Source organism: Equus asinus, chromosome 7 (genome assembly GCF_041296235.1).
Source record: "Equus asinus isolate D_3611 breed Donkey chromosome 7, EquAss-T2T_v2, whole genome shotgun sequence".
NCBI lineage: Eukaryota > Metazoa > Chordata > Mammalia > Perissodactyla > Equidae > Equus > Equus asinus.
In genome coordinates, this window is record NC_091796.1 from 22,028,238 (window position 1) to 22,045,941 (window position 17,704).

The window sequence follows — 17,704 nt, forward strand, 5'->3', positions numbered from 1 at the left end:
TCAAACAAGCACATCCAATGATCAGTGCACATTTCAAATATTTAACACATTGTTTACTAACTTACCTCTTGTGCTTAGTTTGAGCCATTTAGTTCACTTCTATATTAACTCTTTTTATCTGCAAGGTACTGTACTCTACTAGAAAGTGCACTGGAAGTCAAGAAAATTATAAAGCTCTAGCATCACCTCCAAGTATGCTTATTGTATGCTTATGGCAAGGCTCAATCTCCTAGGACTTGAATCAGTTTAACCTTACACAATTATTTAACCTTTCTAAAGTACAGTATCCTCATCTTAAAAAAAGAATGGGAGAGGGAGAAAAGGAGGGAAAAAGGTACGAACAAACAATAGTACTACCTACACCTCGAAGGTTTGTTGTGACAACTAAATGGGCTAATGTATATAAAGCACTTAGTAAAGTACCTGTCACACAGGAAAAATATCAATGTTAACTGGCTGACTCTATCTTTCTCCATTGCCTGAGTCGTAAGACTACTCTGAAAACAAGACTTTCTAAAAATTAAAATATTTTGCTTCATATATGCAATATAGGCTACCAAAATTAAGTAGTATGTAATCAAAGTGGCTAACTTGAAATAGATTCAATTTAGGAATACCAATCTAATATAATAAATTAGCCTTCTCATAGGAAACGGATCATGTACTAACTTAATAAGCAAACTGCAACAGTAAGAACATAGTACTAAAACTAGAACTCTCTATTCCACATGCGACAACCAGCACTCAATAAAAACATCATTACTACGTACCTGAGGTGGTCCTGAAGACACCACCGGAGAGTCATCCTCTCCAAAACTGAGCTTCTGGATACGCTGAGCAACTGAAATTCCTAATTCCTTTTCTAATATTTTGGATGAGCAGGTCTGAAGATCACGCACACTACTGATACCCAGTGCTTCAAGACGTTTGGCAGTTTTATAGCCGATACCTAAACAAAAAGAAATGCACAGCGTGTTACCATAGTGCTATCTCCTAAAATAAGACTAATTAAAATATTATAAATATATCAACCAAATCTTTAAATTCCATAATTAATATTTTGCTATGATCAAACTTTATTGAAAATCAGGTAGTAGTTGTTCTGCTCACAGCCTCTGAGCTGCAGTCACGAGTTGCTTAACAATGGAGATATGTTCTGAAAAATGTGTCATTAGGCGATTTTGTCGCTGTGTGGACATCACAGAGTGTACTTCCACAAACCTAGATGGCATGGCCCACTATACACCTAGGCAATATGGTATGGCCTATTGCTCCTAGGCTGTACAGCATGTTACTATACTGAATACTCCAGGCAACTGTGACACAATGATAAGTATTTTTGTAACTAAACATAACTAAACACAGAAAAGGTACAGTAAAAATAGAGTATAAAAGATAAAAAATGGTACACTTGTATAGGTCACTTACCATGAATGGAGGGGAGAGGACTGGAAGATGCTCTGGGTGGTCAGTAAGCGGTGAGTGAATGTGAAGGCCTAGGACATTCCTGTACACTGCCGTACACTTTATAAACACTGTACAACTAAGCTACACTAAATTTATTAAAAAATATTTTTTCCTTCAATAATAAATTATCCTTAGCTTACTGTAACTTTCTTACTTTATAAACTTTTTAATTTTTACTTTTTGACTCTTTTGTAATAACACTTATCTTAAAACACAAACATTGTATAGCTGTACAAAAATATTTTCTTACTTTATATACTCTGTAAGCTTTTTTCTATTTTTAAAATTTATTTATTTGTTTTACTTTTAAAACCTTTTTGTTAAAAACTAAGACACACACACATTTCTCTTGGTCTACACAGGGTCAGGATCATCAGTATCACTGTCTTCCACCTGCACATCTTGTCCCACTGGAAGGTCTTCAGGGACAATAACACGCATGGAGCTGTCATCTCCTATAACAATGCCTTCTTCTGGAATACCTCCTGAAGGATCTGCCTGAGGTGGTTCTTGAGGAGGTGTCACTTTTTTAAGAAATATGTTCATGGTGGTTTGCTTGGTTTGTTTCTTTTTTTATCATAGATTTGCTCATAAGCAGACAACATACCGTGAATATTCCTCTTTATTAATAAAATCTTTCAGTGTTGGCAATCCATGTTTTCAAATTTTTTATTTTGAGGAAGATTAGCCCTGAGCTAACATCTGCCACCAATCCTCCTCTTTTTTTGCTGAGGAAGACTGGCCCTGAGCTAACATCCATGCCAATCTTCCTCTACTTTATACGTGGGACACCTGCCACAGCATGGCTTGATAAGCGGTGGGTAGGTCTGCATCTGGGATCCAAACCGGTGAATCCCAGGCCGCCAAAGCAGAACGTGCAAACTTAACCACTGTGTAACCGGGGCAGCCCCCTCCATGTTTCCAAACTTTTTAAGGAGCTTGCTGAGGTCTGCAAAAGCTTCTATTAAACCTTCACTGAATCTTCTTGGGGCAAACAACTTCTCCTGCAGTTTCCTTTTCTCTTGCCTCTTCTTCATTTATGCATTCCTGTTACAGTTCCAACAAGTAATTAGTAAATTCCTCAGGAACCACCTCTAGGAACTCAATGTAATCCTCATGCACACTCAGGTTAAAGTTGTTTTGCCATCTCAATGATAGCCTTGTTGATTTTTGCAACCTCCTCATCCTTAGCAAATCCTGAATCGCAGATGAATCTCTTGAGTATCTTCTTCCAGATGCCATTCATACACTGCTTAATGACATCACCCCATGCCCAAGCAAGGTTCTTGATGCAGTCAGAGACATTATAATCCTTCCAGAATTGTACCAGTATCTTCTCAGTGTCTTCTGCTTCTCAGTTGCAGTTGTAGCCACAGCCTGGGCAAAGGTCCTCCTCAGGTAGTAAGCCCTTACAAGCTGCTGCAACTCCTCGTTCCAGTGGTTGGATCAAAGAGGTGGTGTTTGGAGGGAGAAAAACCACTTTAATATTGGGATGAAGATCACCAATAAGAGGAGGACGTATGGGAGCGTTATCAACAATAAGTAAAATCTTGAAAGGTATGTTACTTTCCAAACAGTACTTCTCTATTTTGCTGGCATAGCAATTCAGGAAGGCATCTTGGAAGAGGAGCCAAGTCATTCATGACTTCTTATCACTTCTGTAGTACACTGGCAGTGTGTTCTTACTGATATACTTGAAGGCCCTGGGGTTCTTACTATGCCAGATCACAAAGGGTTTCAATTTGTAGCCTATAACATTGTCTCCAAAGCAAGACTGTTATACTGTCCTTAAAAGCCTTGGAACCTGGCCTTTACTTAGCTTCTTTATGAATGAAAGTCCTTTGAGGCATCTGTTTCCAGAACAGGGAGGTCTCGTCCATATTGAATATTTGCTCTAGCAAGCAATTATCCTCCACAATCAGTTCATGTAGTTTCCAAAAATTCTGCAGCTGCCTTCACAGCAGCACTTGCAGACTCACCATTCACTTTCACATTATGTAAGGAACAATGATTCTTTACTCGTTTAAATCACCCACAGCCAGCAGTAAAGTCAACATCATAGTTGAGTCCAACTTTTTCTTTCCAACATTGCAAACAAACTTTTTTCTTTGGCCATGATCGTGATGGTGCTGAAAGGGATATGCTTCTGCTTTGTCTTCAATCGAAGTCATTATAAGTCTCTCCATGTCTGATGTAGGCCCTTCTCAAATTTTTTTTAGTCTCATTGCCTTCAATGAAGTGGATCCTTTAACAGCTTCCATCACTATTTCTTGTTCTTCAAGATTGTAGCTGTGGCAGAATGGGATGTGCCTGACTAGCGAGCAATAACAACCACCATTGGTTTTCCACCTTAGTAGTCCTTAATAACTTCTAATTTCATTTCTAAGTCAAGTACTTGACACAGATTCTTACTGGGAACATTAGCAGTGGATTTTGTATGCTTAGGGGCCATGATGAATAAAACAACACAAGATTAAGTTAAGTACAAGAGAAAAGGATGCAATCAAAAGATGAGGTAAATGCAAGATGTACAAGGCTGCTGCTAGCCTAACACAGCATACTGTTTTACAGTAAACTTTCCTTTTTTATAAGTAGAAAGAGTACACTCTAAAATAACTACAAAAAAGATAGTATAGTAAATACATAAACCAGTAACATAGTCACTCATTATCAGTATCAAGTACTATGTACTGTATATAATTGTATGTGCTATACTTTTATATGATTGGCAGTGCAGTGGGTTTGTTTACACCAGCATCACTACAGACATGTGAGTATAGCGTTGCACTATGACTTTACAACACCTACTTCACTAGGCCATAGGAATTTTTCAACTCGATCATAATCTTATGGGACCACTATCGTATTTGCAGTCCATCACTGACCAAAACATCATTATGCAGTACATGGCTATATATGAACCACTTTGAAAACCTAACAACCTTAGTATAATATAATGAATACAGAGACAACCAATAAATGCTGTCTTGATAAAATGAAATTTTTACCACCTGTTACGTAACACTATGGAAGTGTCCAAGAATCACAGTTATTATTCATGTAAAGAAAGACTGTCAGTAAAGCAATTAAAATTCATTAGCATGTGCTTATTAGCCAACCTAAACAATTCCTATATACAACACCCACATTTATCCACAAGTCATATCTGGCAATATTTACCATCCAAAATACAACTAAAAACCAGAAAGCAAACAAACAAAACAATCTTCTCATTAGCAAAACTCCTATGACAAAGTTCTTGCACTAAACTCAGTCATACTTTATCACAGAGAAATGCTCACTTTAGTGCCCCTTTACTCTTCTCATTTTTTATAAGTTAATTCTACAGTTATCTGGTTTCCTTGTACAGTAAAAGAAGTAAATCAAAGGCATTGAGTATGTAGGGCGAATTATTAAAGTGAAGTGACAGATATTTTCACAGCTGAAAAATAAGAGAGCTGGCAATTTGGCAATAAGCAAGAAAAGAGAAAGCCTGTAAGAAAAACAAATACAAGAACTCAAAAAAATAAAGCTGAGTAATAAGTTATGTATCAGCATACAGTTCTTAATTTACTACAGCCTGGCATAGTAACTGTTCTTCAAAACGCAGACTCTGAATCACCCACAAAACCTCAAGTTACAACTCTGCTATATTAAGGAAGGCAAGGCAGTGTATGACACATTTTGGAATCACACAAACATAAGTTAAAAAGGTGAAGTTATGACATCTAAAGGTTAAGTGTCAGTTGTCTTAGAAATTCACTTCCACCGAATTCTACTATAACATCTTATTCCCCAACAATGCTATAGAAATGAAGTTTAACATATCCATTATTGATGGTCTATAAAAACATATTTGATCTACAAAGATACAAATTCACTCCACGACATGAATAGACCACTGCACCCCTCAAGAAAATCAAGTTTCTCATCTTTAAAATAAAAACTTGGCCTAGATGCTTTGGAAAGTCCCTTGTAGCCCTAATATTTTATATATAATCCCAAAATAGAGTTAGTAAAAGATGAACTCCCCTCTCTAGATGCAATGTACAGTATAAGAGTATGAACCAGGAACTGGAAATAAAGGACCATATGTTTCCAGGTTATAACTTTCATGATCATATTCAAACTATACAAAAGTAGGTGAAACCAGAAAAGTACTTTCATATATTTCCTAATACAGATTCCCTCTAGAAAACATTAGGTTTTCTGGTTTCCTCCCAAGAGCCAAATACACAGGCTCTAAGAATTAATTACATGTATCTATAATTTTTAAAATTAAAGCAATACAATAAAACCAACATATACTTTTTAAATATATTTGTCTTACCAGGTATTTCCTTTATGTGGTTCAAACTATGAATGAGATCTTGAGAACTTTCAGGTAATAAGACTGTTTGTTGATTTGGTTTAAAGACACCAGAAACTAATTTTGCCAATAATTTATTAGAAGCCACTCCAGCACAGCCAGTGAGACCCAGGCGATTATATACGGCTTCCCTCATCTCTGCTGCAATCTGAGATCCAACAAGTAGTCTGATGTGCAAGACGTCATGCAGGTTTACAACTACAAAAACAGTCACGGTTGTTAAAAGTCACCACGAAAATTTTTAATTTTCTTCTTTACAAATGAGTTTAAAAAGGACACAGGGCTGATCCACTGCCCACCCCCCTCCCCTGCCAACACCACCATAATGCCACCCACTTAACTAATCTCTTTTGTTCTTCATAGGAATTCTGAAAAGTAAACAACTACCACAAGTGAATTCTAAGGGCCTGTGCCAGTGAATGCATAGTGGGAGTGCTTAATGATTAACAATCATGAAAACTGATCTCATAAAAAATTCTTACTGACATTAGTAAAACTTTTACTCATGTTTACCTATAAGTAAGCACAAAAATAAAACTATTACATTAATAAGAAAACTAACGTTACAGCTTTAAAGGCCTGAATCTAAACTTTATGCGCTAGCTATATGTGCTACTGAAAACAATTTTGGATCTGTACATAGTTTAAGAGACCTTTTATAAAAAGTGTATGTAAATTATACAGAAACAAATTTTCTTAGGTATGAAAATGGTACTAGAGTTATATGAGACAGTCCTTATCCTCAGGAGTATTTACTGATGAAGTGTCATGATGTCTGTAATTTACTTTCAAATGTCTCACTGGTCAATCAATAGAGAGCAAGATAAAGCAAATGTGGCAAAATGATAACAACGGGTGTATCTACAAGGAAGGACATAATAAGTGTTCTCATTGTACTATTCTGTCAACTTTTCTGTAGGTTTGAAAAAATTTTTTAACAAAATCTTGTGGGGAGGAGAAAGAATTCATGAAGAATTAGACATTTTCTTTTTAGGATATAAAACCTAGCTCTCTGTAAAATGTTCTAACCATAAAGTCTAAGTTTGCTTGAAAAATTATATAGAAATACATTTGGAACCTTCTTGCTACTCAGCCCTTGTAAGTGACAAAAAAGCACAGATACAAAAGACACATGAAAAGAATCACGTCTTCTTCTAGAAGAGAACTGTAGCTCTACATCTTTTCTTCTTTAACATCAAGGAGGTAGAGAACTAGACTGGAGATTGATCACCAGCTCTCCAAAAGTGGGGATAAGAGGAAGCACATGCTGACACCTAGGAACAAGAGGGTCAGGGCAAGCCTTACACAACAGCAGAGTAGCCTGTCTTCTAAGTGGTAAGATGTGGAAGTCACCAGTAGAGTCACAAGAGGTTTGAAAGTGTAATTGGATATTCACTGGAGCTGACTGCAGCTTATTTTCAAATACAAATATCCCTGGAAAGACCATCAGTCATTTATACTTTACTATGTGAAGGAGATGAACCATTTTGCTTTCTTGCTAAGAGTTAGCAATGATTATTTGACCTAATTAAATAGGAGCTTGCAAAAGATGGTAGGTAGGCCTGGATAAGCTTCGACAAGGGGGAACTCCGGAAGTCAGAGGGCAACATGAGGGTCTTGGTGCCTTGGGGGGATAGAAAGGAACAAGCAAAAGAGGTAACAAAAGCAAATTTAGACTACCTCAAAGTTTTGCTTAAAGATAGTTTTAGGAGAATCAAAAATTATTCTAAAAAGCATATTATCAAGCCAACTCCTATAATTTAAGGATAACCTAAAGAGGTACAGCTCTTAAAAACAGTAACACAAAGACTGTGTCAGAGAATTGAAAACTGCATGGTGCATTAAACTACATGTCATCAAAATCTCATTTTCTGCCTGATTAATATGGAATAGCAAGCAATACCTAATTTTAGTCATCTTAGACAGATTACTGAAGTATGGCTAACCCTCCAACAAAAGCCATAAGACTTTCAGAAAGACACAGTCAACTCACCGAACTCACTGAACATCAAGAAATGTATGTACTTTTAGTTATTAAATAGAATGAATGAGAACCTACTTACACTGATTATTGTATACATGACCTGACACAGTCAGTGCTAAAAGTTCATCATTTTGAAGCTGCTGTAGTCTCTTCTCAACCATTTCTGTTAGGTCCACAAAATTTTCATCAAATCCGAGTCTCTCAACAACTGGACTAAATTCTTCCAACAACTCTAAGTTGAAATAATATTGGAGGACAGATGTAAATAAAGTTATAACTATAATAAATTTAACTCTTTTATGCTTAAAAAATACATCAAATATTTGTTAAAGGCTTTACATATATTCACAGTTCCACAATATCTTTAACAAAGTCTTCAGTTAACTGAGATTTTTTTTCCTGCACATTTTGAATAAAAGCAATATTTTCCAACAAAATAAGTCTAAAAATGACATTCCCTGGGCAGATACTCATAGCAATATACTTGGTTCAATATCCTATACCTACAATTTCTATAGCTGTAGTATATGAAATACTATATTAAATATAGTTAATTATGATCTTGAACCAGTGCATCAAAGAATATATTATAGTCTGCCTAGAAAACTAAAAACAAGTAATAACATAGTCTAGCTATACTTTCCACAAGAGTTTTAAAAAGACAAAATAAAACAAAATTTAAAATTTCCAATTATTATTGAGACAAAAAGAAAAGTCACTTAATTTCCAAAATACACTATGATGCAATATTTTGATTAGTCATCCTCCAGCTTATTCCTTAAGGGCAGAGATGGACCAGGACTTAACACGTATTTGAATGTCCGGCATCTAACACAATACCTAATCCTTAAGTCAAATGTCTACTAAATTGAACTGAACCAAGATTTGAGGTGTCAATTCTCACTTTTTAGGATTAAGACTAATAAAAACTTTGAAATCATCAAGAAGATTTACTTGTCTCTGAATCACCTACTAATACCAGCTGGACAGCAGAAAACAAATTATTAGCCTCTTATTATATAAAAATGCATAGGTTCTTAAAGTCCTATAATCTGAAAGCTCAGAAATAAAAGGACTATGTCATTCCACAATCAGTTTTTTACACAAATATGAAAAATACCTGTTTTAGTAATGCCAATATTGATACTATCAGGAGAAAACAACAAAGATAATAATGTGACCTGGTGACCACCAAAAATCATTTCTGACCTACCTGGAAAAAACGAGTTGTGTACCCTGAGGAGAGACTGACAATATGTCTGATCATATAAAAGAATTATTTTGCATTTCCCTCATCAACTTCTGCAATTTTTTTTCAAAAGTATATACCAGATACCCAAGAGGAACAGGTAGAAAATAAAACAGTATATCAAAACAATACTGTATAAGAAAAATAAAGGACAAGGTTTTAAGTACTAAACAGAAAAACAAGTCAAATATAGAATTGTGCACAAACCTGGTGGACCACTAAATATCGATTGATTATATCGGTTCTATTACTAGGTCACAGGGATAAATCACTTATCCCATTCCTGAAGTTAATCTCCTTTTCGCTGTCAACTTCATAAACAAGATGCATTTATTTTTACATATACTTTTGCAAGGCCAAAGAGAGGAGTTCATAATTAGAGAAAAAAAACTATCTAGACAAAAAAGTATATATACTGTAGAATAAAAATATAGCATAAACAATAAGGTTATACACCATAAATAGATCAAAGATAAATTCAGTATGGGACTATAGGCTATCTGCCTACATCAATTCAGAAAATACTATGAGAAAAATTAACAAAATAACTTTATCAATGCACAAATCATGCTTAGAATATTTCTTGCTATTACTGCATTTTTAATTCTTTCAAGATACTTTATAAAAATCAGTGTAGAAAGTCAAATTTACTCACTAAATTTTCAGTATGATATTTTCACTGTGAAAAGGTGCAGTGGCACAGAAGTCATAAAAGAAAGATTGGTATGTCTGATACCACAAATAACATAAAAATGATGAAATACAAATTGGAAATATATTTATAACATATGGCCATCAAAGGGCTAATTTCCTTAACTTCCAAAAAAATGACACAAACCAGTTAGAAAAAAGATGAACAATCCAAATGAAAAATAGGCCAAAGTGAATAGGCCATTCACAGAAAAAATACATATAAATGACCAAAAATGTATGAAAAAATGCTCAAACTTACTCATAGAGAAATGCAAGTCAAAACAATGACTTTACTGTTTCTTTTACCTACCAAGCAAAATCTTTACAATTTGAGAATATCTAACACACTCATACATACTAGAAATATGTTGGGACAACTTCAAGTGCAACATATAGCAGTATTCAAAATTTTAAATGCAAATTACCTTTGATCTGGCAGGTAGGAACTTACCATATGGATATCCCCATAAAAGTATGCCAAAATTTCTATATGAAAACGTCTATGGAAGCATGTATTTGTAAGAGTAAAAAGCTGGTAACAGCCTAATAATCCATCACTATCAGGGAAACCATATAATTTATCATCCAAAACAAGACATTTTTTGAATGACAGAAGGTGCTAGTAATAATTATGTAGAGACAATAGGCATAAAATGTACATACTGTCTTCCTACCACTAAAAACCTGGTTAAATAAGTATGGAACAAAATACAGTGGAATACCGCAAAGGCAGTAAAACGAATGAGCAAGAGCTGTAGGAATGATATGAAAGATCACCAAGAATAAAGCCAAATGCACAACTTTATGTGTTATATAACCGCTTCTGTGTACACTAAAAATTAACTTCGTAATATTCAGACACATACACAATTTGGCATAGAAACACAAGTAATATTTTGGGACTGGAGTCTTCTCTTTTTTGCTTGACTAACGCTTCTTGCCCGTTCCTCTCATTTCAGCACTGCCTTTTCCCCTTCAGAAGTTAAGCAATGTTAGAAACCTAGTACATATCCTCTCAAGTCTCTCTTCTTGATCATCTATAGACACATACATATATGTGGGAGGAGGGGTTTGGACCACTGTTTTACACATATAGAAAAATGTGATACAAGTTTTTGCATCTTTCCTTTTACTCACTCAACAACAAGGCATATCTTCTATAGGTCAAACAATACAGCACCAATGCATTTTTTTTAATAGCTATATAATATTTCATCATAAAAGCCTTAGCGTGTTTAGTCATTCTTATCCTGATGAGCACAGGTTTTCATTCCATATTTTTACCAATTATGAACCATGCTACAATAAACATTTTTGTACATATGTTTTTATGATTTTCCTTTTTTTATTACTTTTTTTTTTTTTTGAGGAAGATTAGCCCTGAGCTAACTACTGCCAGTCCTCCTCTTTTTGCTGAGGAAGGCTGGCCCTGAACTAACATCCATGCCCATCTTCCTCTACTTTATATGTGGGATGCCTGCCACAGCATGGCTTTTGCCAAGCGGTGCCAAGTCCGCACCCGGGATCCGAACCCAAGAACCCTGGGCCACCAAGAAGCGGAACGTGAGCACTTAACCGCTGTGCCACCGGGCCAGCCCCTATGATTTTATTTCTATTAGATAAATTCCCAGCAGTGATATCACTGGGTTAAAGAATATAACATATATCTTTAATTTCAAAAAATGTTTCTAGAATGCCTGTAATATTTTATGTTTCTATTTTTTCTCACATTATTTTTTGGCAGGTATGATGGATATAAAATAATATCTTACTAATTCAAATTTTCTGAGCCACTAATGAATTTGAGCATTCTTTTTCCACTGAATTGTTGGATATTGGGTTTGCTCATTTTGTCAACTCCCTATTCCTATCCTTTGTCCATTTTTCTGGAGTTTCTTTTTCTTACTAATTTGTAAGAGCTTTTGGATATTATGGTATTTAACCCTTTCATCTGAAAACTACTACAAATAACAAAAGAACAATAAAAAATGGCAAAAAAATAAAAGGCTGATTCTTACACTGTTGTTTTTTTTTTGATGAGGAAGATTGGCTCTGAGCTAACATCTGAGTCAATCTTCCTCTATTTTATGTGGGATGCTGCCACAGTGTGGCTTGAAGAACAGTGCTAGGTCCGTGCCCAGGATCCAAACCTGAAAACACCAGGTCCCAAAGCAAAGTGTGTGAACTTAACCACTATGCCACCAGGCCAGCCCCTCTTATACATTTTTAAATTATATATATTTGCAATATGCCAGTACATACATTTTCATTTTTCCTGTAATGAACTAAAACACTAAGATTCAAACTCAAACCTTAGTATGAGGAGTTTATCTACACTGTAATATTTAGTAATATATATACAAATCTAAGAAAAAATTAATTTACCCATTATTTTTGCTCATAGTTCTTAGATCACTTTTTAGGTATGTTAATCAAACATTACAGAAGCTTCTCCCAATTACCATTAGTGCATTAGAGTACAGCATATTTCTTCATAATTTATTTAAATTTGACATTTAAAATTAAAAATCTTTGGCTTTCTTTGGTACAGCTTCCCTTTTTCTCACTTTTAAATTTTGTTTTATATTTTTTCTCATATTTATATAAACACTAGTCATGACAGAATTCAAATTCCTTCCAACTATACTCTTTTTGTCAACATTACTCTTATACATAAAGTCATCTCTCACATAAAAAATTTTTTTAAAGCAGGCAAGACCCAAAATAAAAAGTTATTCACAAAAAGGAAGTGACTGATGGCATTTTACACTTATTAAAAGATTCATGTAGTGACTAGGCATCCTATATAAAAATTAATGCTGAAAGTATATTGTCCATAATCTGTACCTGTAACCTTATATGACATCTCTCTGTAACGAGTCAAGTCTTCTCCATTAACTAACACCAGCTGTGGACATTTTTCTTTTGCATCTCTGATATTCATACATTTCTTAACTCCAAGTTTTCTAGCTTCATAGTTGCAGGTAACCATCAAAGATTTTTGCTGAACTCCTATAAAAAAATAAACATTTTATGAGAAAATTGAGCAGGACTGAAGAAATATCTTAAAATATAATTTATTAATTCCATATTATAATTGTAAGTTGTAATGCAATTTGTTTTGAGAAGAATAAAAAGGTCTATCTCAATTAAAAAATGTCAACTCCATTCATCAAAATTCTACGGAGTAGAATTTGACAAAAATTACCATATATCAATATATTGTATGGAATCTTCAGCGAAAAGATATAAATAAAATCCTTCCGGGATTTTTTTCTGTATATAACTCTAGGCCATTTTTTACCAAAACATACAGCAGATGAAAATAACTAGGTACAATTAATTACTGGCTGCTGCTAGAAAAACTCACCTTCTGAGTAACTTTGCAATGACTATAAAACAAAGTTCTATTATAATTATTAGGGATCTCCCCCCAATAAATGTTCTAATTATTGGACTGTTCTTCATAGTAATCTGCAGAAAAGATCAGACAGTGAGGTGGCATTATAAACCCTCCTCATTATCAAAAATGATTAAATTATGGTCATCTACAGAATGTATCAAATTCTAGTTTACTGGTGGCTTAACATTGCTAAAATTATTCTTCTCTTTACACAAGTCGACTACTTTTTACCATTATAAAAATAACGTTCACTTAAAATACGTAAAACACAAACAAGAAGAAGGAAAATAAGGTTACACCCATTCCCCTAATGTAAGACATTTGTTTCTAAAATTTTGATATCATAAACAAGGCAAAGAAACATTATTTCACATAAAGATTTTTGATATTTCAGATTATGCCCAAAAACAGAACATTGGGTCAAAAGTAGTAATTTAAGATTTATCAGTGAACTATATAAAAAGTCAGATTGGTAACATCCTCAACTGAAAGAGCAGTCTTTTAATGCTGAATTATATGGACCACCACTATATGTCACCAGCCCACGTTTAGTCATATGTTTATTGAGTATAGCTGAAAGTCTACTTATGCATTCTCCTAGAAACTTTCATCATCACATCCCTCACTTCCGGATACTCATTCATTCCTGTCTTAATTACACAATACCTTTTTATTAAGCATTTTCTTTCTTTCTTTTTTTTTTTTTTGTCCTGCTATATCTCCCCAAACACCCCCTGTACATAGTTGTATATCTTAGTTGCAGGTCCTTCTAGTTGTGGGATGTGGGACGCTGCCTCAACGTGGCCTGACGAGCAGTGCCATGTCCGCGCCCAGGATCCAAACCCTGTGCCATCACAGCGGAGCGCGCGCGAACTTAACCACTCGGCCACGCAGCCCGCCCTCAAGCATTTTCCATAAAACATCTTGCGTGACAATGCTACCAATTAGAAATGCATTCAGGAAAAAACTTAGGCCCCCTAATCCTAACTTCTTGACACCCTTAGGAAAATTGAAAGATCCTAGCCCAAGCTTGGAGTACCAAAAGCTAGTCATCCCTTTGTTCTTTAGTAAATCAACTAGGCTGGGTTGAACTAGGATTTATCACAACCAAACCAGGCACAAGAGAGCAGCAGCAGGTGAACCAAAATTGCTCTTTAAGCTTATACTAAAAGATAAGTCCTTACTACACGCGTAAAAGAAATTTTTGAAAATTTAAATTACTTTTCCATTTTAAGAAATAATAAAAATGTTAAAACAAGGCAACATATTAATAAGTAAATCCTCAATGTAAAATTTCTCTTTGCCTTTTATTTAAAGACACTTGTGTTTTACAGAAAGCTTGCTACATATGCCTTAATATTTAGGGTTCTGTTCAAAATCTAACTATTTTGTCAGACATCACACAATTTAAGAGTTAATTTCAAAAGGGGAAGATAGCTGAAAGCTTCCATCAAAATGTAATAAAAGTAAAGAGGTTGTTTTTGAGATAAGAGGATTGTAAAATTTCAAACATTGGGAAAAAGACTAGAAGTTTCTTACGGTCTCTGTTCAGTTGTTCAGTTGACCATACTACTTGCCTCAAACTCACCATTCAATAAATGAGGCTTATAAAGTACACACCTAGTAGTGAAACATAGATCACTGTTTATAAAGCACCTTTAAGAAGTGCTTCCAAATCTTTCTTAATACGGTTAATAAATAAGAATATAATAAACATAATAAATGAGTAGCTAATCCTCTCATACTATGAAAATATTAGCAATGCCCAGAATTACCTAAAGGTTTGCCCTTTAGTTCCGGATTTGAGATCATCTCCACTTGTGCGTAAAAGCAATCCAGATCCACGTGTACTATGACTCTGAATGAAGAACTTCCTGCCGGCACCACTTGATCATGAACTGCATGCACAATACGCAAAAAAATACAAAACGTATTTAGGCTGCTTATCATCCCTGAGCAACTGACATTCCTTAAAACATGGTAACTGAGAAAGAAGAATGTAGAATGACTTTAAAAGATTTTTCCTGGAGGTATTGCGTCAAAGCATCTAAAAATTACAAACATGAGAGAAACTCCACCTACAGTAGAGTATTCAGTCCTGTTACTAGCATTTTTTTGTGCGCTGTGTTTTTCTCAGGATAGTAATAAATTTGAGGAATTGATCAATAACGGAAGATGTAAGAGGTAATCCTACCACTAGGAAGTTTACAGTAAAATTTAGAGTAAATCAGAGGGGGCACACGAGTTTAAACGCTGATTTCAACCAACAAAAATTATTCCAAGTGGCATGTCCCTAAACTAAAAGACAAAAATCAGAAATACAAAACAGCAGAAGACAGAACCTATGGGTCCCAGTGGTCTGTATTTAGCGCCCACAGGAAAGCAGGATTATCTGATTCAGTGCTGAATTCCCAGTACCAAGAACAGTGCCTGACATTTAACAAACCACCAACGAATACTCGCTAAACTGAAACAATGAGTAAATATTTCTTGCACTTTAAAAAGCAGTTCATGCCATGGGTGGGAGGGATAAGACAGGAGACTACGGCTCTTAACACCAGTTAAAACAAAGTAGGCTAAATGCAATGTGCCATTCTGGTTTGGATCCTGGAACAGTAAAAAAAAAAATTGAGTGGAAAAAACTGGTAAAATCGGAATAAAGCTTGCACTTCAATTAATAATATTATGCCAATGTTAATTTCTTAGTTTTGACAAATGTATCACGGCGATGTAAGAGATTATCGTTAGGAAAAGCTATCTCTGCAACCTCTGTAAACCTAAAATGATTTCAAAATTTAACTTTAATAATAATAATAAATGGGCAAGCAAGGAGAGCCCTGGCCCCACGCCCTGGGGATGGGCGGCACAAGGTAGAGCCCAGAGGCTGGAAGCGGGCACCGGCGAGGCAGCCCCAGCAGACGGGCCTCGGCCTCGGTTTCCAGCTCTCCTTCCAGGCCGGGTTGAGGCCAGGCCCCAACCTGTGCCAAGCGGGCGACAAGGCTCTCCACTTTTGCACCTTGAACCGCCCCGAGCCTCTCAGGCTTCTGGCGGGCGGGTGGAAGGATGACAAATGCACCCTCGACGAATACCCTGTCGCACCCACCCTATTCCTACTGGACGAAGCCATCCCTCTCCTGCTCTTAGCTACAAAACACCAATGCAGGGTGGTTCTCGGCGCAGCCAGGAAGACGGAAAGGAACCGAGCGGGGCGGGGACCGTCACACCCCAACGGCCACCGCCGCCGCCCTGGTGTCCGCCCGCCCCGCCCTTCTCATTTACACCAAGGAAGGCCGCCGAGCTCCTCAGGCTCCGGCGTCCCCGGCGAGGCTCCGGCCCACGCCTCCGCCCGCTCCATGCCTCGAGCCGCCTCCTCTTCCTGGTCGCGGCCGCCTTCCTCCTCGGGCTCCACCCCCAGCTTCTCCCTCCAGCCGAGGCCAACCGCCGCGCAGCTTCCGGCCGCTGCCGCCCGGTCTCCAGGGAAACCGTGGGCCGACCGCCCCGGCGCCTGCGCGGTCCGGGCCGACGCGCCAGCTGCCGGGAGGGAATCGCGGACTGGGAGTCATCCCGACCCACGTTTGGAAGTTCCCTCCTGCCGAGTCGAGGCCGGAAGTGAGGAATTGCCATCCCAAACTGCTCGTTTTTTTCTTGAGGGCTTCGGTGTTAGTTCCACACCACAAATGTTACCTTTTAATCTTTTCTGAGAGGCCATCGTGGCCTCCCAATCAGCGTTAGCAAAATTGCCAGCCCTAAGAAACTGAATGATTTATAATGATGGGAGTCGGGGAAAGGGTGGAAATTATGGTAAGAGCAAGGTGGTCATGTAAACTAATAAAATTAGCAAATATGTTGAGGTTTGTTGCATTTTCTTTGTTGTTTGATTCACAGATACTGTGACAAATTGGAACTCTGAATTTTTAATCATTTAAACTGAATAGGATTTTGGTATATGAGCTTTGAGGTCATAAAATCCCCAATCCAGACCGTCCAACTTGCTAACTGTGATCTGGGCCGGGTTACATAACTGCTCCGAGCCTCAGTATCTCCACTGTAAAAAAAAAAAAGCTGTCTTGGGTGTCTTGAGATTTAATGAATGAATGTATGAAAACTAACATATACTTTAATATTCCAATGTATATAAAGCACCTGGCACCGAGGAGGTGCTTAATAAATGTTAGTTCTCTTTGCCTTCTGTTAAGATGCCTGTGTACCTGGGTGTGGGTGTGGGAGGGGTGTGTTTGTATACATATATACATGTATTCACACACTTTTTGTTTTTTACAGGATCTGCTCTTGTAAACAGGATGTGAGAACATTGAGAAACCCTTTGAAGGACATGTTGATGCGTCCATAAAGGAGAAGGAATAACGAGCAGAGCCGGGGCTCTGGTTTGGAGACCCAAGTCTTCCTCTTTGGGTATTTTACCCTTAGACATCTGGACCAGTTCCTTAAAAGTCTCCAGTCTAGGATCTAACACACTGATTTAGAACTATACTGCTTTCTTTGTGAGTGCTGTTTGATAAGTCTAGATAAAGAGCTTTC

At 36.6% G+C, this 17,704-nt stretch overlaps 1 protein-coding gene across 2 annotated transcripts in view; it reads right to left on the bottom strand.

Annotated features, from left to right (window-relative positions):
• Nucleotides 1-16,629, bottom strand: part of POLI (DNA polymerase iota) — a 31,237-nt gene extending 14,608 nt beyond the window's left edge. The window contains exons 1-6 of one of the 2 annotated variants that reach the window (XM_014846738.3): nt 16,445-16,618; nt 14,941-15,063; nt 12,610-12,774; nt 7,900-8,052; nt 5,798-6,034; nt 771-949 (exon numbers count right to left, since the gene is read on the bottom strand). In XM_014846738.3, the coding sequence (XP_014702224.1) occupies nt 771-949; nt 5,798-6,034; nt 7,900-8,052; nt 12,610-12,774; nt 14,941-15,063; nt 16,445-16,520 (933 nt within the window). In that variant the 5' untranslated portion in view covers nt 16,521-16,618. Of the gene's footprint in view, nt 1-770; nt 950-5,797; nt 6,035-7,899; nt 8,053-12,609; nt 12,775-14,940; nt 15,064-16,268 lie in introns of both variants that reach the window. The other variant, XM_014846744.3, reaches the window with a different exon arrangement.
• Nucleotides 16,630-17,704: the final 1,075 nt, after the last annotated feature.